This window comes from Cibotium barometz, chromosome 44 (genome assembly GCF_041138505.1).
Source record: "Cibotium barometz isolate CiBa-2024 chromosome 44, ASM4113850v1, whole genome shotgun sequence".
NCBI lineage: Eukaryota > Viridiplantae > Streptophyta > Polypodiopsida > Cyatheales > Cibotiaceae > Cibotium > Cibotium barometz.
Window position 1 is genome coordinate 29,749,840 of NC_141089.1, and position 25,407 is coordinate 29,775,246.

Sequence of the window (25,407 nt, forward strand, 5' to 3'; positions counted from 1 at the left end):
ACGGGGCTTTAGCGTCAACGCCTCGATCGAAGCGTCGAGGACATGGCCATCTGGGGTTCAGTGGGAGAGGACGCCCATGCGGAGTCATGGACGGCCAGGCTAGTGTGGACGATAGGCCACACACTATATAGCCTGGGGGCAATCCTCATTCTTCCTCTATGGCTGGGTGGGTGAGCCAGAGGCCGTCCCCTCTTGTGGTAACGCCCGTAGTGGTGTTACGATAATCTAACACTAGTATCAGAGCATCAGTTTCGATTGGGTCAGGGTCCGTGCGTGACCGAGGGACCGGAGCCCACTCAATGGTTTTCAACCATTCAAAAATCTTATCCTTATCTCCACAATCGAGTGTGTGGAGGGAGGCAGCCAGAATGGGGAAGGAAGAATTCTCTCTCTCTTTCTCTCTCTCTCTCTCTCTCTCTCTCTCTCTCTCTCTCCCCTTCGCACACACCAAAGCAATAATCTGCACAGGTAAGCATTTTTCATTTTTTTTGCTTTGAAGCTTGTCTGCAAAACAATAGTTTTCGTCTGGTGTAGAGAGAGAGGTCATCTGGTGTAGAGAGAGAATGGCTGTGAAAAGAGAGAGGTGACTTAAGATTCGCGTCTGGTGCAGCTGTGAAAGAAAAAGAAGCGGCTGCCTGGTGTGCTGTCGACGGCGGGCCAGCCTAAACACGACCAGGTGGCGAGCCAAATGAAAAGAGACACATCGACTGCTGCGAAGACCAGACTCGAACCGTCTAGTGTAGAGAGCTAGAGTCGTCTGGTGTAAACCATTGTGTGTGGGGGCAAACCCACGACGGGCGGCCAGCCACAATCGGCGGCTAGCCACGAGACGGGCGGCCATCCACGACCAAACGCAGCCACGCAGCGGCGGCCAGCCAGGCCACGCAGCCACAGCCGGCGGCCACTCCTAACGGGCGGCCTGCCTAGCCCACAGGTGGCCAGCCTTTATTTTTTATTTTTATTTTATTTTATTGTTTTTTTATAAGAAAATAAATTCAAACAAACACCTCTCTCTCGGTAGTGGAGGGATAATCCCGACGGTGGCGAGGGATAATCCAGGGTGTTTCAGGCACAGGATCCCGAGGAGATTAATTTTTTTCATGAGTTGTAAGCATCTTTCTCTCAGATCGGAGCATCCCATAGTAGCGACGCTTGTTGAGGCTCGCAGCGCAACACAAATCGACAGTCGACGACAGTAAGGGGGGTGACTGTTCTCTCTACACCAGTGCTCATTTTATTAGCATTTTTTTTGTAATTTTCGAGTTCGCGCATTGTCTTTTGTGCAAGAATTAAAGATGTCGGCTAGGCGTAGTGTGTCCCCACCGCCTTCTACTTCTCTAGGGTTTTCAAGTCTCTTATCCTCGGTCGCCGCGGGTTTGACCCCGATCGTTGTCTGGTCCGGACTGCGCTCATCGATCACACGTGATCCACCAGTGCCCTTCTCGTCTGTTGACCCTGCCTTAGGACCCAGCGAGCCCGCAGCGGCGGCAGGGCCGATGACCCCTTTCTGGCTGATGAGCCAGATGACATGCACAGCGACGTCACGAGGGGACTGAGGAGGACCTCTTGGAATATGACGACGACGATTATGACCTATTGGACCCTATCGACGTCCTGACAGAGACGGAGCTCTCTAGTGGTCTTTTTAAATATCTTAATGCAAAACTAAACAATATGGGTAAAGTCTAGGCTGACTTAGTCACGATGCTACACAGAGCATCTCCACACGGTTAGATGCACTGAGAGCCGCCTCGGCTAGTACTCCGACTCCTCTCGTGATAGACGAGCTCCTCCAACACGGGTGAGCGTAGCCTCACCACCCAGTGGTTGCAGGAGTACAGGCCGATGCGCTTGCAGGGCCGTCCGTAGAGACAGCTTTGTCGTTATTGAAAGACTTGAAGCCGCCTAGTTTTGGTGGCAAGGAGGACAGAAACAAGGACTCGGTCAACATGTTTCTAGCGAAGTGGTCAAACTTGCACGCGCTATGACAGTAGCCTAGCCGGATACAGCCCGTATAGAGGCTAGCCTCTCATTAACCGGCAAAGCGTACAAGTGGTGGATGAGTTTGACAACTCGTCCTGCCACTTGGATGGAGTTTGAAACAATGTTTCGAAAAGATTTTTTGCCTGTCAATGAGGCGGAGAGAAGTTGGGAGTTATGGGACAAGTGCTCGATGGAGAACAAATCCCTGACTTAGTACATCTCAGACTATAGGGAGATAGTACTCAAGCTAAAGGGCATCGATGCATTCCAGACATTGCGAGGCTTTAAAATAGGCCTCAAAGATGATTACCTTGAGTACGTAGAGCCCTTACAACCTAAAGACTTAGCAGAGGAAGTTAAGTATGCGTAGATATTTGATGACATCAAGCGTTGTAGTGCGCGTGGTGGTTCAAGCAGGGCCGAGGGTAGTGAGAAGAGGAGGTCAGGGCTTAAAAGAAAAGGGTTCCGCAGTGATAAGCAGGGGGATAGGATGAACCAGGAAGGACAGGGTGGTCATTGGTCTAAAAAACCGTGACCACCCAAGAAGAAAAGAGACAGCGAAATCCAAAAGAAAGAGCAGTATATTAAGGCGTGAAATGAAAATCGCTGCTTTAATTGCAATGATGTAGGACACACGAAGGCTGTGTCCAAAGCCTAAAGCGAGCACGAGTGGCAACAAGCCCAAAAAAGATGGTAAATCCTCTAGGCAGTTGCATACAGTGCAGAAACTCAGTTTCGTAGAGTTCAGAGAGGTGACAGTGTGTGGCAGCCGACTGTAGGTCCGCATGACATGGTGCGCATGTATGGCACCATAGGTGGCCGTAGAGTCACAGTTTTTATCGATGATGGTGCTAGCCACAACTTCTTGAACTACTCGTTAGTCAAGAAGTTGGGGTTGACTGAGACCCAGAACGATCATGAGTATACTGTTGGCCTAGCCAACAGGTATGACAAAATGGTATGGAATACCGTAGTATTGGGGGTCCCATTATCTATGAAGGACTACGAGGCTCCGCTTGACTTTCAGGTCATGCACTTAGCCAGAGCAGACGTATATCTAGGCAGGGAGTGGCTGTATGGCTTGGGCCCTAGTCTAGCTCGTAATTACTTACATAATATGCTATGTTTTGAGCATGGAGGTAGAGTCATTACCCTGCAGGGCGACCGTACTGTCCCGGCCACACCACTTATTTCCTCCATGGAGCTGTGCACAGCAGTCTGCAAAGACCAGATAGCAGAGGTATATGCTTGTTACCCTCTTTTAAATTATGTTTTCATAGATGAAACTGTAAATGATGTTTGCGAAGACAAACAAGGAAAAAAAATAGCCTTGGGCGAGACCCACTGTTTGAAAACCCTGCTTTGGCATGCATGTGATTTAAATAAGAAAAAATCCAAGGTGAAAGAGACATTAAAGAAAAAGTACGTAGATACTTTAATCAATTTATTAGAGGAATTTGAGGATGTTTTTCCTGATGATTTGCCAGATGGTTTACCACCATCTAGAGAAGTAGACCATGGCATCGAATTTATGCCAGGATCAAAACCTATAAGCAAACTTGATTATAGATTAAGCCACTCCGAGGCACAGGAGGTGGAAAAACAATTGACGAAATATTTGAACAAAGGCTTTATTCGGCCTAGTTCAAGTCCGTGGGCATCGCCTATTCTTCTAGTAACGAAGAAAGACGGATCTATGCGGATGTGCATAGACTATAGAGCTCTTAATCAGATAACGATTAAGAACAAGTATCCGATGCCATGTATGGATGAGTTGTTTGATCAACTCTATGGATCAAGATACTTTACAAAAGTAGACATGAGATCAGGGTATCATCAGGTTAGAATTAAAGCGCAGAAGATGTTGCAAAGACAGTATTTAGGACCTGTTTCGGGCATTTTGAGTTTTTGGTTAGGCCATTTGGGCTAACCAATGCTCCAACGACGTTTATGACGCTGATGGACAGCATCTTATGTCCATATCTGGGAAAATTTGTAGTAGTTTTCCTAGATGATATTCTTGTGTAGAGTACGACACAAAAAGAACACATAGAACATTTGCGTCTAGTGTTCGAGTTGTTTTGCGAGAGCACAAAATATTTGCAAAGAAGAGCAAATGTGAATTTTTTGAAAGAGAAGTTCACTACCTTGGCCATATTATATCCGCCGATGGTACGCGGATGGAGCCAGAAAAAGTAGAGGCTATTCTTAAATGGCCGGCACACCGAAGAATCCGAGGAACTGCAGTCGGGGTTCTACCGATAGTATGTGAAGGACTACGTGAAGATCGCAGTCCCGTTGACTGACCAGTTATGGTCAAAAACTAAAAAACTTTAATTGGGGGGAAGCCCAACAGAACAGCTTTGATAAGCTCAAGGTGACCGTAGCAGCTACACCTGTTTTAACTATTGTCGATCCAAAGGAGCCATTTGTCTTAGAAACAGACGCTAGTAATGAGGCCATTGGGGCCGTACTTATGCAAAGGGGACGCCCAATTGCACTTGAGAGTAAAAAGTTAGATCGTGCACAACGTAACTACTCGGCTTATGAGCGAGAGTTACTAGCGATAGTGCATGCACTAAAAAAGTGGAGGCACTATTTATATGGTGCTACTTTTGAGGTCCGAACGGACCATGAAAGTCTAAAATGGCTTTCAAGTCAAAGTGAACTGAAGGGTAGAAAAGCTCGGTGGGCAGAGACTCTACAGGAGTTTGACCTTCAGATACGTTACAAAAAGGTAAGTATAACGTGGTGGCAGATGCACTTAGTCACATGCCACAAATTAATGAAGTTAGTTTCACAGTCTTCAAGAAGTGTGACACTCTATAAAGGCATATACAGCTATACCGCTTCCGTGTCATGAACGGTAGATCATCTGGAGTCTGATGGTCAAACTGAAAGAGTTAACCAAATTCTAGAGGATATGTTGCGTTCTTATATTAGTAAGAAGAAATATAATTGGGAAGAGTACTTACCCTTATTGGAGTTTGCCTATAACAGCTCCAAACACTCAGCGGTCGACTGGATTTACACCATTCATGTTAATGTATGGATTCCAGCCGAGATCTCCGATGACTGAAGGCCTAGAAAAGGAGAAGATTCAATCTGTCAAGGAGTTCCTTGAAGATATGAATGATATGCTCAAAGCCGCACGTGAGAGCATCGTAGCGCTCAAGATCGCGCTAAAACTTATGCGGATAAAGGATGTAGAAAGGTGACCTTTGCAGAAGGTGACTTTGTATTCCTTAAGGTTCCTGCGCAGTCAGAAACCATGAAAATGGGAAAGTGTGATAAACTTTCTCCGCGATATTGTGGTCCCTTTAAAATCCTTAAGAAGATTGGGGACGTAGCATATAAACTTGAGTTACCGGAGAGTTCTCAAGTCCATCCTATCTTCCATGTCAGTAAACTGAAGAAATCAGTTCACGGGTTAGAACACAGTTTCTCCAGATATTTTGGTGGACTTGATAGAGCCACCAAAGATACCACATGAACCTGAAAAGATTCTAGAGTATCGTGATAGACAAACCTGACATAAAGTGTACCAGGAGGTACTTGTTAAATGGAAAGATAGGGATGAGGAGGTAGCTACCTGGGAACGCCGTAGTGCAATTTCCAAGAGGTTTCCCCAGTTTGTTTTCGAGGATGAAAACTCTTCTTAAGGGGGGGGTAATGTCACGTAGGCTCTGTACGCCTCTGACCGACGACGACAGACCGGATGGCCAGATGGGGCTTTAGCGTCAACGCCTCGACCGAAGAGCTGAAGACATGGCCATCCGGGGTTCAGCGGGAGAGGACACCCATGCGGAGTCATGGGCAGCCAGGCTAGTGTGGACACGGCAGGCCACACACTATATAGCCTGGGGGATGAGGGGCCATCCTCATTCTTCCTCTATGGCTGGGTGGTGAGCCAGAGACCACCGTCCCCTCTTGTGGTAACGCCCGTAGTGGTGTTACGATAATCTAACATACATACTCCATACGGCTTATGCATATGGCCTATGCATACGGCATATGGCTTATGCATAGGAAGTATGGATACAGCTTATGCATAGGCCCTATGCCATATGCATACAGTGTATGCATAGGCCTTTTACATACGGCACACACAGCCTATACATACAGCTTATGCATAGGCCTATGTTAAAGCTCTATGCATAGGTCTTATGCATAGGGCTTATGGATAGGCGGTATGCCGTATGCATAGGCTTTATGCAGACTCTTTATGCATAGGCCTTATGCATACGGCATACGGCCTATGCATACCGCTTATTCATAGCCTTATGCATAGGCCGTATGCTATATTCATACAGCTTATGCATACGGCCTATGCATAGGCCTTATGCATATGGCATACAGCCTATGCATAGGCCATATGTCATAAGCATATGGCGTATATGCATGTATGCATAGGTCGTACGTCATATGCATATGGCCTTTATATACAGCTTATGCATACGGCCTATGCATAGAGATATGGGGCATTGTTATATGCCATCTAGAATGCTGCTTATGTCAAGCTTGGAGTGGTTATTCGCGAGAGTAAGTGGTTATAGTGGAGGGGGAGTCCTCGATTTTCTCACTATCCTTCTCTTGCAAAAGAGGAGTTTCCTTTGGCTTTAATAGTGGGGAGCGTGTGGAAAGTCCTCATCAGACGCTATAATCCGAAAGAGACATTGTCCACCCTACTTGTCTAAGAAGTATTGTAGGAGGTCGTAACAATGTCCTAATATCAGAGGTTGTATTTTTTGTCTAAGCTTGTGTTGTTGTTTTCTCTTGGTTGGCTTGACATATACGAGGTAAGTGGCCTTATTCATTCAACCTTATGTTTATTACACCCTTGGGTGCCGAGTTTAGGAAATGGACTTATGCATACAGATGTGGGGCATTGTTATATACCATCTAGAATGCTGCTTATGTCAGGTTAGGAGTGGTTATCCACCGCGAGTAGGTGGTTATAGTGGAGGGGGATCCCTCGCTCTTCTCACTATCCTTCTCTTGCAAAAGAGGAGTTGCCTTTAGCTTTAATTGTGGGGAGAGTGTGGAAAGTCCTCAGAAGCTATCATCCGAAAGGGGCACTGTCCACCCTACTTGTCTAAGCAGTACTGTAGGAGGTCTTAACAATGTTCTAATATCACATGTTGTATTCTTTATGTAAGCTTTAAGTATGGCTTAGGTTAGAGCAATCGTGTTTTGTTGCATATGCATGTATGTAGTAGCAATGTCGATCGATCGTCATCACAAGATCCTGATGTGGCCAATCTGTTGTCTATTATAAATGAGCGATATACAGCAAGCTTGGTCGCAATTTACACAATCATAGGTATAGTTCCATCAAACCTTTTCACATACACAAAGTTGATCTTTTATGCATTCTATTTGTCTTATATTTTAATCTTATATGTAGGCGGGCTTGCAGTCAAGCCAGTTGACATTATGGGGGCAGACTACCCCACTTGGCCAGTCGATGCAGTGGGGGCAGTCTACCCCACTTGCTCAGTCGGGGTAGACCACCCCTTTGATAGGCGCAGGGCCAAGTGGTGCAGGCCCATCACGCTATGGGTGTGATGAGCCTACACCACCTTTCTCTACTGCAACCACCCCCGCTGCCTCACGTCCGGCTTCACCACCACCACCACGACGTAGTAGGGATTCTGGGGGGTAGTAGATGTACTAGCAGGGGGGCGACTGCTTTTGCTTTGGCAAATGCAGCACTAGGTTTCTTGATGCGCCGCTTCATCCACTCCGAGGGCCTCAAGAGAGCAGTGAAAAATAATTTACAGAAGCCTAGCATGTGTACGGCCGAGGAGTGGAGGCACGCACATAGTTTCATGAGAAAGCACCCCTGTGCTTTTCAGCAACTATAGCGATAGCGAGTGCTTCCCGACTACGGAAGGGAGAGGCTTCGCACTTAAGCTCCGGTGGGAAATCCTCCTTTCTTACTCGTTTTGTAAGTATCATTCCTTCTCTCCTTTCATTTTGTTTTGTACTATATTATTTTCTTGAAATAATTATATATTTTCTTAATTGTTTTTTATAGAGAGAGGTTAATGGGCATGACCCAACAAAAGAGGAATATGACTAGAGGTATAGAGCCCCCCGTCCACAATTGTGGGCGTGGATGCGTATGCGAGGCGTACGCTTGAATGAGTGCGTTTTGGGGACTCAAGCTAATGAGGTAATGTGTTGCCTAAACGATTCTCTTTTCTACGTCTAATGATATTTCCACGCTTTTCTTACCTTACGCTTAATGGCATGCATGCAGGACGAAGGGGAAGAAGAAGAGGAGGATCCAGATTATCAGCGTGAAGCAAGTGAAGAGGATAAGGAATCGGATGATGAAGATCACTCGGAGTTCGATGAGGATTCCAGTTAGACACTCACCTCTTCATACCTCTTTGTAAAAACTTTATGTATATATGGCCAAAGGCCTAACAATTTATGCAATATAATAACTTTTTGGGCTAAATTGCATTCTCCACAATGTATGTGTTTCTTGTATTTGTGTTTGTGTTTGTTGTATTTGTATTTGTGTATTTTGCATAATCTAAATCTCTGACTCAGTAGCGGAAATAGACGTAGCTGCTCAGTAGCGAACCCGTTTGCAACGAAAATAGAAGTGTTTCTAGCAGCAAATGGCCCAACACGTAGCTGTGCTTCTAGCTATAAAAACAATGCTATTTTTGTTGCTAGACCCTCATTCTCTTGTAGTGAAAGAAGATGAACAACAAGAGCCACTTGTCAGGCTGCACTAGAAGAGTGATGCACACCCAGATTTTATGATTTTATGTGCACGTTACGCACAGCCCTGTATGGCTTGAAGCAAACACCCAATGATGCCAATACCAACCAGGAGTAGATAGGTGTAGTACGAGTGCGTGCTAGTGTTTGAGTGGAAAATAGTTCAATAGGGCCAGTTGGCCTCACTCGAAATTGAGAACTAGAGGAGGAGTCTCGATGAATAATCAACTCCTGCGATTTCACGGGAGCCGTTTGTTTGGGGGTTTTTTAAACTTTTCGAGGCATCACTTAAGCGATGCATTGCAGTTTGCAAGTGTTTTTTCAAGCATCATTTATGCAATACATGATTACACGTTGCTTATGCGATAACTGATGCGAGATGGTCATTATTGACGAGGTTTTTTCAGCTTTAAAATGTGTCGTTTATAGGACATTCCTCATCGCATAAACGACATACTTGGAAAACCCCATCATTTCGAGCCCATCGTTAAGGGGGGGTTGTGTTGTAGTGATATTGTCTTCCTTTCATGTTAAAGATGGCCTTTCATAAGATAATGTGGTGGAAAGGGTGGAAATTTTATGCCCTTTCAAACATTGTGAAAAGGTTTAAAAAAATTAGCCTTTTAGATACGGTGGAAAGGTTGGTAGTTTTTTCGCCCTTTTAGACATGGTAGAAAGGCCAAAAAAATTAGGTTCAAGATTTTAGACCTAATGGAAAGCGTGAGGATTTTTTGCCGGTTTTGGACGTGGTGGAAAGGGCAATATTATTTCTGCCACTTCAAAAGTGGAGGAAAAAGGTGGAAATTTTTGTGCAACTTCGAAAGTGGTGGAAAAGTGTGCCCTTTCAAATGTGCTCGAAAAAGTGAAAGCTTTTACGCCCTTTTAACCATGTCTAATAACACATATTATTTACACTTGTTGGAAGGGAAAACATTTAAATGTGTTGAAAAGGGCAAAATTTTATCTTCCTCTACAGATGTCCAAAACGGTGGCAAAGTGTCCACCCTTTCAAATGCATTTATATTTTTTGCTCTTTTAGAGGTGTGAAAGGAGGATATCCATAAAGGTGGAGTTCAGAGGGCGGAATTTCACACTACCCTTTAGGATAAAATCTTGCTTTATGGACGTCTTAAAGGGTGGAATTGGACTGCCCTTTTGGACCCATTTTAGCTTGCAAATGGATTAAAAAGGAGAAAACGTGTGTAGAAAGAAGAAAATGCATGCCTACAACGTAGGTCTTTGGTTTTCAGAACCCATGCTTTCCATCATTAAGAGTGAGAAATAAGTATAAACTCGAGTTTACAAAGGATAATGCAGAAGCATTAGCTTTTATTTTATGGAATAACTCTCACAAATCAATGTTGGACTAAGATGGCGTAGCATTTCATGATAATTGATAGAGAGGATGTTACTTTTGGAGTTGGATATCTAGCTACCGTATTAGATGGCCATGCCTTTAAGGATATGCCTCTGATGGCAATGGTCTCACAAGTAAAAGGCCGAGTTTGCAAAGGATAATGGAGAATCATTAGCTTTTATTTTATGGAATAACTCTCACAATTTAAAGTGGCCGGGCTCTCATATAATTTAGATGGCCGGGCTTTTCATGATAAATGAGTGGTAGCAGAGAGCATCTAGCTATCGTGTTGGAGGGGCACGCTTCTAAGGACGATGGTCTCGCAAGTGAGGCCGGGTCCGAAGCCGAGAAGCAGCCCCCACTCGTGGCCCTCTCCCGTGGTGGTGAGCTTCTGCTCCACGGATGTCTTGCGCATCTGGTCCATGATGAAGAGCACGCAGGCGCTAGACATGTTGCCGTACTGGTCAAGCACATGCCTGGTAGAAGCCATCTTGTCCTTGTTGAGTTGGAGCTTCTCTTCGACTTGGTCGAGGATTGCGGGGCCTCCAGGGTGGGCGATCCAGAAGAGGTCGTTGTAAGTGGGAGTGCCTTCCGCCGCCGGGAAAACCTTGGCAAAGGCATCTTTAAGGATGGAGCCGATGTTCTTGGAGATGATGGCGGGCACGTCTTTAAGGAGGTGGAACGTGAGGCCGACTTCGCGTAGGTGGCCATCGATGGCGCCGTCGCTGTCCGGCATGATGTCGGCCCCCGTCCAATGGATTTCGAACCAGGGTGTTTCGAGTTGGGGGATGGGGTCGGAGCCTACGATGAGGGCGGAGGCGCCATCGCCGAAGAGGGCTTGGCCCACGAGGCTGTCGAGGTGGGTGTCGCTGGGCCCCCGGAAAGTGATGGCCGTGATCTCGCTGCACACCACGAGCACACGAGCGCCCTTGTTGTTTTCTGCCAGGTCCTTGGCGATCCTGAGCACAGTGCCGCCTCCGTAGCAGCCTTGCTGGTAGAGCATGAGTCTCTTGACGGAGCTTCGGAGACCCAGCAGCTTGGTGAGCGCCCAGTCCGCACCGGGCATGTCAACCCCAGCGGTGGTGCAGAAGACGAGGTGCGTGATCTTGGACTTGGGCTGGCCCCATTCCTTGATGGCCTTGGCCGCGGCTTCCTTGGCGAGCTTAGGCACCTCCAGCACCACCATGTCCTGCCTCACGTCCAGCGACTTCTCCCAGTATCCGCAAATGCTGGGGTTGGCCTTGAGTATCTCCTCGTTGAGATAGAGGTGCCTCTTGGTGATGCACGACTTGTCACCTGCATGCATGCATGGAGCATGAGATTATATATATATATATATATATTTGCAATTGCTTATAGCAATTAAGGCAGCATACTACTACTAGTTACTAACTTTGAATTGAAGCTGCTGCATGCTAGCTGCACATGCTCAAATAATTACATGAAGGCGGCAAGAAGCTATAAGTCTTACACATGCGCTGGAACTTCTGTTTGAGCTCGATCTTGTCGTTGCTGTTGGTGATGTTGAAGTAGAAGTCCGGGTAATCCTTCTGGTAGAAGACGTTGGGTGGAACAGCGGTGCCGATGGCCATCACAGTGGCAGGACCATCAGATCGCTCCATTTTGCGAGGGATGATCGACAGCTTGTTGCAGGTGGTCGTAGCTGGCGCTGGCGCCATATTATAATTATTGTGAAGAAGAAGCCGCAGCAGCAGCTGCTGCTGATCAAAGCTGTAATATATACGTACAAGCGATTGTGCAAGTGAAAAGTAGAAGCTGCAGCGATGGATAGGTAGGTGCGTGGGAAGCAACACTGCTACGGGGCGTGTTATAAACGGCACGCAGGTTCCGTAATGAGCTTGCCTTTGATATTTTTTCCTTTATTTTTTGGTTTTTTTTCTCCGTCAGGTCTTATTCCATTAGTTCCACCTGCACAAGAATGAATTTTGTCCAACTTTGAATTTTGTCCAACTTTGAAAAAGAAAGCTTTTTTGCGTTTCTTGATCGAATGCCCTCCATTCAACCGTACAGCAAAAGAGTGGGTACGTTCATGTTTAGAGTCCCAATTACATGTTTCACATAAGTTCATGGCTAAGGTCCACTAGAACATCTCTCTCTATTCCTTGAAAAGGACATTGGTAGAATTGTCAATTGTTTGAATCTCTTCAAAGTTTTAGGTCATGGAGATTTTAGATAGTCCTACATAAAATAAAAGTTTGAAGATTGAAAATCGTATCCATACAAGATTCTAAGAGAAGTCAAGTCCAAAATGCAAGTGCGATGTATAATGAAAAGCCTTATTCTTGCTCCTTGATGCTTCTCATACGCACATAAAAGGAAATCATATCGTGAAACATATCAACTTGTGTACATTAACTTTTATTTCATTAGTACAACCCTTTTTTAATATTCTCATGATCATGCAGGTATGCACAAACACAACACACAGACACCTATCTTATATATGATCAAGCTCTTTGTGTGTGTGTGTGTGTGTGTGTGTGTGTGTGTGTGCGTGCGTGAAATTGTTCATGTGCGTGTGTTGCACAGGTGCGTAAGCACTACAAAGAGTTGTCCCTCACGGTATGTAGGTACTATGGGGGATCATTATATATTCAGTCATGTCCCTTATACTTGTGGGATGCTATGCTCGAAGTTTTCATGTTTGGGCTTGTTTCTCTATAGTTTTTTAACTTTTCATATTTTAGCACTTTAATTGTTTCCGTAATTCAACATGTTTAATCATATAATCTCATGGTCATAGTCTCTTTGTTTGTAGAAAGGACAATCCTAAAATTGGCACACATTTGAATATCTCTTAAAAGTTTAGGTGATGGAGATCTTAGGTACATTGAAAATAGTATCCATACAAGATTCTAAGAGGAGCCACATCCAAAATAAAGTGCTTAACCTTGAAGGAAATCATGTCATGAAAGATATCATCATGTGAACATTGACTTTTCTTTCACTAGAGCAAGTGTTCCTTTATATTCATAGATTTTGTGAACATGGTGCACTTCCACCAAATTTTTTTAATGTGATATGCATGCTGATATAGATCCACATGCACGCACGCACACGTAAACACACACACACATAGACACACACGTCATACATTGGATTTCTCTATATAGGTGTGTGTATGCATGCTTTTACACGCATGTGTGTGCATATGCATCTAAGTGCATGTGCAAACAATAAGAATAGGTGTCATGTAGTATAGGTGCTATGGCCTATCCTTGTATGTGGGTGTCTTCTATTCGACATCATTTTAGTGCCATCTTGTCTATCAACTATTCAATGAGAATATGAGAAACTAAGAGAATGTCAAGGGCCTAACCTGGAGCTCTTAAAGCTTCTAAAGTAAGCATTCACATTCCAATCTATGCTTCTCTTCATCTGAGAGACTTTGAAAATTCATGTTGCAATATCAAACATATATTGGAAAATAAATGTCACGTAGGCTGTAACGCCTGTGACCGACGGCAGACCGGATGGCCATGTCCGGGGTTCAGTGGGAGAGGACGCCCATGCGGAGTCATGGGCGGCCAGCAGGCTAGTGTGGACGGCAGGCCACACACTATATAGCCTGGGGAATGAGGGGCAATCCTCATTCTTCCTCTATGGCTGGGTGGTGAGCCAGAGGCCGTCCCCTCTTGTGGTAACGCCCGTATAGCGGCGTTACGGGAATGTAACACTAGTATCAGAGCGTGGTTCGATGGGATTGTCAGAGCCCGCGCGTGACCGGGGGACCGGAGCCCACTCGATGGTTTTCGACCATTCGTCTCCTTATCCTTATCTCGAATGGAGGGTGTGGAAGGAGGCGGCCATGGAAGAATGGAGGGGAAGAACTCTCTCTCTCTCTCACTCTCTCTCCCCGTCACACACACGAAGGAGTATCGCAGGTAAGCAATTTTTGTAAGCGATTGAATTTTTTCTGAATTGAATATCTGCTTTGAAATTCGTTTCATAGACTGTGTGCGGGGAGGTGGAAGGGGCGAAGAGCAGCCCCACTGTCTGTGCAAGAAGTTGTTGACGCTTGTGTAAAGGCTTGCCTTGGAAACCCGAGTAGTGGACTGCTGTGGCTAGACTGTGTGTAGAGCCTGGAGGGGGGCGAAGAGCAGCCCCCCTCCAGCGAACACTAGCCCCACCAGCCTGGGGGGGCGGCTTGCTTGAAAGCTTCTCCGTAGGGTGCCGCGTTTTCCCTAAATCTTGCAGGTCGTTGCTGAACCGCGTGCCTTCTGAGGCGCTGCTGAAAATTGCGCCGTTTGAGCTGGGCGAAGAGCCAATGTGAGCAGTGAGCAAATACTTGTTCGCTTCCGTTGGGTGTTGATGTCGTGCCTGAGTAGGCCGGCCTTGGAAGGGCGTGCAGTGCCGTCAAACGGGCGGCCAGGGCGGCGGCAGCCAACCCCACCCACGGCGGTGCCCAGGCAGGCCCGGCCAGCCATGCCAGCGGGCGGCCAGGCGGGCGCCAGGGCCACGGCCAGCCTTGGGCGGCCAGGCCAGCCTTAGGCGCGCCATCATATATAGGCCTGCCCAGCGTACAAGCGTACAGCTGCCAAGGGCGGCCGGCCAGGCGACGGCGGCGGCCAAAGCAGCCCAGCCACCAGCGCTCCAGGCGGCGAGAAAAGAAAGAAAGAAAGAAAAAAAAAGGGGTTTAAAAAATCATTTATTTTTTTTAATATATTTTCATTATTTATTTTTATGAATAATGAAAATAACGGGCGGCCAGCCCGAAGCGGGAGGCCAGCCACAATCGTGTGGACACTCCCCACCACAGGCGGGCGGCCACGCCCGAAGCGGCGAGGGCCGGCCCGTTATTTTATTTTATTTTATTATTATTATTTTTTTAAAAACATACAAAACAACGGCACACCCCACGAAACAAACCCAACATGGCCGTCGCATCGTGTGGTCGTAGTGCCTGTTTTCCACGAAAGAGACCTACTGCACACGACCGTAGCGTCGCGTGCTAAGAGAGAGACAAATCCCACGACCGTAGTGCCAAGTCCTTCGAGAGAAAGCCGTTCTATGGCCGTTGTGCCTAGTGAACACGTCTATGGCTGTAGTGCCTCGAAAGCAGCACATGTGGTGATCACACATTTGGTTCAAAAGACTAAATTTAAGCTGAGCATAGACTTAGTGTTGACCATCAAAGTCACGTAGTTTGGCTATAGTGTAAATCTAAAACTGCGGTGTGTTTTACTTGGGCTAAGAGGACCGGCAACAATGGCGTCAGTTGTGCCCAAATTAGACGAAGTGCTTATCACGAGAAATCAAGGTAAGCCTAATTGAGCCGTAGTGCTCATAACCCTTCACAATGTTTTAACAGTTGCTAGAAGATTGTGATAAACTTTGGCAAATGGGAACCATGTACAAGCGTAGTCTTGATGTGGTTATGCCTTGTGTCCAAACAAGTTGCTTACTGTTTGTAGCAACAAGAGAACTTTGGCCCGTAGAGGCAAGCTGGCCCTTGTTGGTAGTAACAAAATAGTGTCACTACTTGGGCCTAGAGATGACTAGTTTGATTTAGTCACGTGACTGCCTGGTAAAAGTAATCCCTAAGGTGTGTATTACTTGGGATAACGGGGCTAGCAGTGCTGCTAGCAGTACTCAATTGAATGGTTTATCTAGGAGTACTAATCTGAAGGATTAGCATACGCCTAGATAATAATAGCAGATTTAGGATTGATTTGTAGAAATCAAAGGTAAATCTGAAGGGGTATAGTCTTGAGATGTAATGCTTAATGCCCTTATAGAGAACTGTCTTAAACTTACTAGCATGGTTTTCTCTTCTTTTTATTGCCATGCGTCGACATCCCACTGCTCGAGAGTTTGTGGTGATCTTTCGAGGGGGGAAAGAGCCTTTTTATATGTCACATCAATTGGTTTGGTGGTAATTTGATGGTATGGGACATCAAATTCTCACGGAATCGATTGTAGTCTTGGTGGAATGGGATGCCAAGGCTTGTGCATGTAACTTGGCTCTTTGGCAGGTCTGTATGTACACTTGTCTGTAGTGATAAAGTGTGCAAGATAAAATTTGAACTTTGAAAATTACCAAATATAGCCCTAAGTTGGGATAAAACCCAGTTACAGAGTTCGGAGAAGCTCTAGGTAGCAAGACCATGATGGTGTGCTAGTGCTAACAAAGTGATTTAGTTCCGGAGTGATCTAAATCTAGAGGTTAGCAGTAAGACTAGTTGGTTGGACAATTTCATGCATGGGGGACGCCCTATAGCATTTTGCAAGCGTAGTCTTTCCTGAGTTCAACATAAGTGTGCGATTGTGAGCACATTTTAGTTGCTACCATATGAATTTGGGAAATATATTATTTTCCTACATAAGCAATTGTAATATTGCATGACAGGCTATTTTGCTTACAAAGTTCATGTGGGTGTAAACCCTATAGTCGTATGACCCTGGGAAATGAGTGGAGCATTTCTAGGATTTAATAAGGTTTTACATGGCAATAGTGAGTAGTATCTCACTCCAGATGAGCCTGGTTGTTGTTAGTATCGGATCCGACTAACAAGTGTACATAAGCTTGGGGGCTGAGTTAGGATAGAAGGCTAAGCCGGAGAGCTTAGTGGTAAATCCTACTGTATCTGGTGAGTTTTGACTTAACCGGAGTGTTAAGAAGTAAACTCAAAGTCTGGGGCTGAACCGAAGTGTTCGGAGGCAGACATATCTTTTGTTAAATCGGAGAATTTAGCAACAGATGAGCTTGGGGTGAACCATGGTACCCAGGAAAAAAGCTCTTCACACTAAAATAGTGCACAATGATTTTAGGGTGATAAATATCCATCGCAGGAAAGTTTTATAACTTTCCATAGATGATAGATGAAGACCATGTACTTTACGGAGTTAAAGTACATAGGTGGTGACTTCGGCGCCACATTTTTTGTAGGAAGTCACCAGTGGTGTGGTTAGGTCAGCCGAGACTCCACAAGACCTATGCACTAGTTTTTAAGTTGACCTCTATTAAGGACGTCCAAAAATTCGTGTTGTAATACCAGAAATTGTACTGCAATGTGCAATGGAGGGGTCAATTTGTGTAGTCACTTCTTAGCAGCAAGTGACTTAAGCATCTTGTTATAGATGGTTTTATATGGTACTCCCACTCGGGGGAGGTACACCATTGGGTACGGAGTTACTCACTGACTAGTATGGAGCTACTAGTGTGATGATAGTGGGTACGTAGTTACTCACTACTAATACATAGCTGCTAATAAAATTAAGATCCTCGAGTGAAAGATACTCTTGATCATCTATATATATTACCGAACCACAATCCATGAGTATCGAGGTACTCATAAATATGTTGACGTTGCTCAAATCGAGGGACCGATTTGTTTGATGGTATGGAATAAGCAAGGAGAGTGGAGTAACTTAAAAGTTACACATCACTAGTCCTAGTTAGTTGTCGAGGTCATCCGTAGTTTGATGATCCCCTCTACCTATCAGATAACATTCAATTTTGCAAGCCCTGGCATTTAATCCGTAGTGATTATGAGTTTGGTGTGAGATATGGTTATGAAGTTCTTACAAGAGTACTCGTTTATTTGCTTGTCATTGGTTATAGCTTGGTAGAGATTGCCACCTGTGATGGGTAGGTAGCTTTGCCGCTATAATAATGTTCTCGTAGTTATACTTCATACCAACACCGAACAGGGATAGGATGAAATTCCTAAGTTCATCATCACGAAGTACTGTGATGTTTGCATTTATATTGAATGTATGATGTAATGAGACATTGAGCGTGTGTAATTACCATCAATTATATAGCAACCTATGGCTTCGCAGCAAGCTCAGTCATTATCTGTGGATTGATAATGTGGTTATTAGTAGTTTGGAATTTTTCTTGATAGATGGTACAACCCACCCAAATGATTCATAAGTGTGTAACCGCTTATGAAGGGTAGTAATATGCAACAATGAAGCACTTTGTTACAAGTGTGAAACCACTGATATGTTGCAAAACAGTTTATCAATAGTACCACCATATGTGCGTAGACACTATACCACATCTTCGTTGCAAGATGTTTAAAAGTTTCTTGGAAGGACTCAAGAATATAACATATGATATTAAACACGGTCTAGATTTGTTCTTGGACCTATGACACTAGCGCGTAGTCGCTTGAGAGTAGAGTTTTTGAGGACAAGAACCTTTCTTGAGGGATATCCTCAAATATCACATAAACTCGAATAGTTGTGTGAGTCCAGACAATACTTGAAGGGATGTGTCTGGTAATAGCAACAAAGAGTTGTAAGTAATTGGATGTAACTCCAGACACCCGTGTGGTGCAAGAATCTTATCAAACATCTCCACATACTATATGGTCTGCCCGCATATATAGTATGGCATAAGAGATAGGAAGTTTGATTGTTATATTTGAAGGAAAATCTTCAAAAAACTTACATTTACTCTAAGTTAAAGTGGAGTTTAACCATCCGTAGATTGATGGTAGTTAGAAACTCAACAAGATTCTAAAGCATATGCTTGTGCAAAGATGTTACTCTAAGAGAGAAAGTATCTCTCAACTTTGGAACTAATCCTTGTGATGCATGATTAGATTGGCTCTAGTTTATTTCTCCTATGGCCTAGAGCTTTCCAAGGAGAAGTTTTAACAAGTTGGTGATGCAACATGGTAGCGTAGTCTACAAATATCTAGTAGCATGGTCTAAGAACTTGCGCTACTAGAGTGCTCTCCAGTACGATAGCTTCTGTGCTAATGACATGATGCAAAATCAAGGCTAAAATTTGCCTTAAGGTTTTGGTTGAAATACCAAATCATGGCTTGTGTGAGCATGATCCTGTCTTTACAGAGGTCTGGTGCGCTGTACGCGTACGCACTTTGTCACAGTTGCACCCACCTTCCTCGTCGGCACGTAATGCTAGTCCGGAGAGACTGGCCGTAGGTGCGACAGGTAGCGAGGCGAGAGTTAGTCCGGAGCGGCTAGCCGAGTCTTCGGGGTATAGTTTTGATAGTCTAAGTGCGGGTCACCCTGGGATTCAGAAGACCTATGCACTAGTAAAAAGACAGTTTTATTGGCCTAGTTTGTTTAAGAACGTCCAGACTTATGTGCTGAAATGCAGTAAGTGCCAAGTCAATAAACAGAACATCTTAAAGTTGGAGGACTACTCCATCCGCTGGAGATTCCTCAAGGGAAATGGGAAAGCATTTCCATGGATTTCATTACCGGTTTACCCAAGACGAGTCGAGGGAATGACTCAGTGTGGGTAGTAGTGGACAACTAAACTGGCAAAGTTTATTACCACGAAGAAAACTGTAAAAATGCCAGAGTTGGCAAAACTCTTTATCGAACATCTCTACAAGCTATATGGCCTGCCCGCAGATATAGTGTCAGATAGAGATAAAAAGTTCAACAGTCACTTTTGGAGGGAAATCTTCAAAAAGTTGGATACTACTCTGAGTATGAGTACGGTAGATCATCCAGTGTCTGATGGTCAAACAGAAAGGGTTAACCAAATACTCGAGGATATGTTGCGTTCTTATGTCAGTAAGAAGCAATCTAATTGGGAAGAGTACTTGTCCTTATTGGAGTTTGCCTATAACAGCTCCAAACACTCAGCGACTGGATTTACACCATTCATGTTAATGTATGGATTCCAGCCGAGATCTCCGATGGCTGTAGGCCTAGAAAAGGAGAATATTCAATCTGTCAAGGATTCCCTTGAAGATATGAATGATATGCTCAAAGCTGCACGCGAGAGCATTCGTAGCGCACAGGATCGCGCTAAAACATTTGCCGATAAAGGACGCAGACAAGTGACCTTTGCAGAAGGTGACTTTGTACTTTTAAAGGTTCTTGCGCAGTCAGTAACCATGAAAACGGGAAAGTGTGATACTTTCTCCTAGATATTGCGGTCTTTTCAAGGTCCTTAAAAAGATTGGGGACGTAGCCTACAAACTTGAGTTACCGGAGAGTTCTCAAGTTCATCCTGTCTTCCATGTTAGTAAACTGAAGAAATCAGTTCACGGGTTAGAGAACGTAGTTTCTCTAGATATTTTGGTGGAATTGATCACTACACCAAAGATACCACATGAACCGGAAAGGATTCTTGAGTATCGTGACAGACAAACCCGACATAAAGTGTACCAGGAGGTACTTGTTAAATGGACAGATAGGGATGAGCAGGTGTCAACCTGGGAACGCCGTAGTGCAATTTCCAAAAGGTTTCCCCAGTTTGTTTTCGAGGACGAAAACTCTTCTTAAGGGGGGGTAATGTCATGTAGGCTGTAACGCCTGTGAGACCGACGGCAGACCGGATGGCCATGTCCGGGGTTCACTGGGAGAGGACGCCCATGCGGAGTCATGGGCGGCCAGGCTAGTGTGGATGGCATGCCACACACTATATAGCCTGGGGAATGAGGGGCAATCCTCATTCTTCCTCTAGGCTGGGTGGTGAGCCAGAGGCCGTCCCCTCTTGTGGTAACGCCCGTAGCGGCGTTACGGGAATGTAACAATAAATCATATGTTTTCCCTATGGAAGATAACCAAAAATGTGCAACGAACCCAACCATCGATCAACACTTATGCACTTCCTTATGTGATATAATACTTGTCGCATGGAAGCAGCGCTCCTTAAATTTATCCAAACCTATGGGTCAACCATTAAAATTGATATATTCAAGATTGATTTCTATAACATACCCCTTCTCTAATAAAAGACTGAACTAATTTTCATAAATACCAGGGATGAGAAGCACACAAAACCTAGCAAGTTTCCACAAGAAAAAAGGAGGGGTATGAGTGAGATATCAAGAAAGATCAAATCCTTAGGAAAAAAGAAAGATCAAATCCTTAGGAAAATCAAGAAAGATCAAATCCTTAGGAAAAAAAAAACCTTGTAAGAGGAAATTTCTTTATCCTATTTAATCAGCCAAAAACAGTGCCTTAACATTTCACATTCGATCAAATCCTTAGGGAAAAAAACCTTGTAAGAGGAAATTTCTTTATCCTATTTAATCAGTCAAAAATAGTGCCTTGACATTTCACATTCGAGACTATCCTATCGTAATTATTCAAGCTTTCTCCTCCGAGGAGTGGATGAAGCGGCGCATTAAGCTTTTGCTCTCTAATAGAAGAGCAAATATCAAGAGAGCAGCGAAAAATAATTTGCAGAAGCCTAGCATGTGTACGGCCGAGGAGTGGAGGCACGCACATAGTTTCATGAGAAAGCACCCAGGTGCTTTTCAACAACAAGCGATGTCCAGCGAGTGCTTCCCAACTACGAAAGGGAGGGGCTTCGCACTTCAGCTCCGGTGGAAAATCCTCCTTTCTTGCTGGTTTTGTAAGTATCATTTCTTCTCTCCTTTCATTTCATTTTATACTATATTATTTTCTTGAAATAAATGTATATTTTCTTAATTGTTTTTTATAGAGAGAGGTAATGGGAATGACCCAACAAAAGAGGAATATGACTATAGGTATAGAGCCCCCTGTCCGCAATTGTGGACATGGATGCGTATGTGAGGTGTACGCTTGGATGAGTCCATTTTGGGGACTCAAGCTAATGAGGTAATGTGTTGCCTAAAAGATTCTCTTTTCTACCTCTAATTGTATTTCCACGCTTTCCTTACCTTACGCTTGATGGCATGTATGCAGGATAAAGGGGAAGAAGAAGAGGAGGATCCAGATTATAACGTGAAGAAGCAAGTGAAGAGGACGAGGAATCGGATGATGAAGGTCACTCGAAGCCGATGAGGATTCCAGTTAGACACCCACCTCTTCATACCTCTTTGTAAAAACTTTATGGATATATGACCGAAGGCCTAACAATTTCTCCAATATAATAACTTTTTGGGCTAAAATTGCATTCTCCACAATGTATGTGTTTTGTGTATTTATGTTTGTGTTTCTTGTATTTGATTTGTGTATCCTCCATATTTGGAAAAACCCGTCATTTCGAGCCCATCGTCGTTAAGGGGGGGTTGTGTTGTAGTGATATTGTCTTCCTTTCATGTTAAAGATGGGTGGAAAGGGTTAAAATTTTATGCCCTTTCAAACATTGTGAAAAGGTTTAAAAAAATTAGCCTTTTAGATATGGTGGAAAGGTTGGTAGTTTTTTTGCCCTTTCAGACATGGTAGAAAGGCCAAAAATTTTAGGTTCAAGATTTTAGACCTAATGCAAAGCGTGAGGATTTTTTGCCCGTTTTGGACGTGGTGGAAAGGGCAATATTATTTCTACCACTTCAGAAGTGGAGGAAAAAGGTGGAATTTTTTGTGCAACTTCGACAGTGGTGGAAAAGTGAACCCTTTCAAATGTGCTCTAAAGAGTGAAAGCTTTTACGCCCTTTTAACCATGTCTAATAACACATATTATTTACACTTGTTGGAAAGGGAAAACATTTAAATGAGTTTAAAAGGGCAAAATTTTATCTTCCTCTACAGATGTCCAAAACGGTGGCAAAGTGTCCACCCTTTCAAATGCATTTATATTTTTTGCTCTTTTAGATGTGTGAAAGGAGGATATCCATAAAGGTGGAGTTCAAAGGGCAGAATTTCACACTACCCTTTAGGACAAAATCTTCCTTTACGGACGTCTGAAAGGGTGGAATTGGACTGCATGCCCTTTTGGACCCATTTTAGCTTGCAAATGGATTAAAAAGGAGAAAACGTGTGTAGAAAGAAGAAAATGCATGCCTACAACGTAGGTCTTTGGTTTTCAGAAGCCATGCTTTCCATCATTAAGAGTGAGAAATAAGTATAAACTCGAGTTTACAAAGGATAATGCAGAAGCATTAGCTTTTATTTTATGGAATAACTCTCACAAATCAATGTTGGACTAATTAGATGGCGTAGCATTTCATGATAATTGATAGAGAGGATGTTACTTTTGGAGTTGGATATCTAGCTACCGTATTAGATGGCCATGCCTTTAAGGATATGCCTCTGATGGCAATGGTCTCACAAGTAAAAGGCCGAGTTTGCAAAGGATAATGGAGAATCATTAGCTTTTATTTTATGGAATAACTCTCACAATTTAAAGTGGCCGGGCTCTCATATAATTTAGATGGCCGGGCTTCTCATGATAAATGAGTGGTAGCAGAGGGATTATATCTAGCTATCGTGTTGGAGGGGCACGCTTCTAAGGACGATGGTCTCGCAAGTGAGGCCGGGTCCGAAGCCGAGAAGCAGCCCCCACTCGTGGCCCTCTCCCGTGGTGGTGAGCTTCTGCTCCACGGATGTCTTGCGCATCTGGTCCATGATGAAGAGCACGCAGGCGCTAGACATGTTGCCGTACTGGTCAAGCACATGCCTGGTAGAAGCCATCTTGTCCTTGTTGAGTTGGAGCTTCTCTTCGACTTGGTCGAGGATTGCGGGGCCTCCAGGGTGGGCGATCCAGAAGAGGTCGTTGTAAGTGGGAGTGCCTTCCGCCGCCGGGAAAACCTTGGCAAAGGCATCTTTAAGGATGGAGCCGATGTTCTTGGAGATGATGGCGGGCACGTCTTTAAGGAGGTGGAACGTGAGGCCGACTTCGCGTAGGTGGCCATCGATGGCGCCGTCGCTGTCCGGCATGATGTCGGCCCCCGTCCAATGGATTTCGAACCAGGGTGTTTCGAGTTGGGGGATGGGGTCGGAGCCTACGATGAGGGCGGAGGCGCCATCGCCGAAGAGGGCTTGGCCCACGAGGCTGTCGAGGTGGGTGTCGCTGGGCCCCCGGAAAGTGATGGCCGTGATCTCGCTGCACACCACGAGCACACGAGCGCCCTTGTTGTTTTCTGCCAGGTCCTTGGCGATCCTGAGCACAGTGCCGCCTCCGTAGCAGCCTTGCTGGTAGAGCATGAGTCTCTTGACGGAGCTTCGGAGACCCAGCAGCTTGGTGAGCGCCCAGTCCGCACCGGGCATGTCAACCCCAGCGGTGGTGCAGAAGACGAGGTGCGTGATCTTGGACTTGGGCTGGCCCCATTCCTTGATGGCCTTGGCCGCGGCTTCCTTGGCGAGCTTAGGCACCTCCAGCACCACCATGTCCTGCCTCACGTCCAGCGACTTCTCCCAGTATCCGCAAATGCTGGGGTTGGCCTTGAGTATCTCCTCGTTGAGATAGAGGTGCCTCTTGGTGATGCACGACTTGTCACCTGCATGCATGCATGGAGCATGAGATTATATATATATATATATATATTTGCAATTGCTTATAGCAATTAAGGCAGCATACTACTACTAGTTACTAACTTTGAATTGAAGCTGCTGCATGCTAGCTGCACATGCTCAAATAATTACATGAAGGCGGCAAGAAGCTATAAGTCTTACACATGCGCTGGAACTTCTGTTTGAGCTCGATCTTGTCGTTGCTGTTGGTGATGTTGAAGTAGAAGTCCGGGTAATCCTTCTGGTAGAAGACGTTGGGTGGAACAGCGGTGCCGATGGCCATCACAGTGGCAGGACCATCAGATCGCTCCATTTTGCGAGGGATGATCGACAGCTTGTTGCAGGTGGTCGTAGCTGGCGCTGGCGCCATATTATAATTATTGTGAAGAAGAAGCCGCAGCAGCAGCTGCTGCTGATCAAAGCTGTAATATATACGTACAAGCGATTGTGCAAGTGAAAAGTAGAAGCTGCAGCGATGGATAGGTAGGTGCGTGGGAAGCAACACTGCTACGGGGCGTGTTATAAACGGCACGCAGGTTCCGTAATGAGCTTGCCTTTGATATTTTTTCCTTTATTTTTTGGTTTTTTTTCTCCGTCAGGTCTTATTCCATTAGTTCCACCTGCACAAGAATGAATTTTGTCCAGCTTTGAATTTTGTCCAACTTTGAAAAAGAAAGCTTTTTTGCGTTTCTTGATCGAATGCCCTCCATTCAACCGTACAGCAAAAGAGTGGGTACGTTCATGTTTAGAGTCCCAATTACATGTTTCACATAAGTTCATGGCTAAGGTCCACTAGAACATCTCTCTCTATTCCTTGAAAAGGACATTGGTAGAATTGTCAATTGTTTGAATCTCTTCAAAGTTTTAGGTCATGGAGATTTTAGATAGTCCTACATAAAATAAAAGTTTGAAGATTGAAAATCGTATCCATACAAGATTCTAAGAGAAGTCAAGTCCAAAATGCAAGTGCGATGTATAATGAAAAGCCTTATTCTTGCTCCTTGATGCTTCTCATACGCACATAAAAGGAAATCATATCGTGAAACATATCAACTTGTGTACATTAACTTTCATTTCATTAGTACAACCCTTTTTTAATATTCTCATGATCATGCAGGTATGCACAAACACAACACACAGACACCTATCTTATATATGATCAAGCTCTTTGTGTGTGTGTGTGTGTGTGTGTGTGTGTGTGTGTG

The 25,407-nt window shown here is 44.7% G+C and overlaps 2 protein-coding genes across 2 annotated transcripts; both read right to left on the reverse strand.

Moving 5' to 3' along the window:
* Positions 1–10,005: 10,005 nt before the first annotated feature.
* Positions 10,006–11,873, reverse strand: LOC147613181 (chalcone synthase 6-like). Its single transcript, XM_086782058.1, has 2 exons — positions 11,553–11,873; positions 10,006–11,377 (listed from the first exon to the last, which is right to left on the reverse strand). Exons 1-2 carry the CDS (start codon positions 11,758–11,760, stop codon positions 10,359–10,361), a joined length of 1,227 nt encoding a protein of 408 aa, XP_086638184.1. The 5' UTR covers positions 11,761–11,873; the 3' UTR covers positions 10,006–10,358.
* Positions 11,874–22,832: 10,959 nt separating this feature from the next.
* Positions 22,833–24,685, reverse strand: LOC147613182 (chalcone synthase 6-like). The gene is made up of 2 exons (XM_086782060.1): positions 24,365–24,685; positions 22,833–24,189 (listed from the first exon to the last, which is right to left on the reverse strand). The coding sequence occupies exons 1-2, from the start codon at positions 24,570–24,572 to the stop codon at positions 23,171–23,173; spliced, it is 1,227 nt and encodes a 408-aa protein (XP_086638186.1). The 5' UTR covers positions 24,573–24,685; the 3' UTR covers positions 22,833–23,170.
* Between the last annotated feature and the right edge of the window lie 722 nt (positions 24,686–25,407).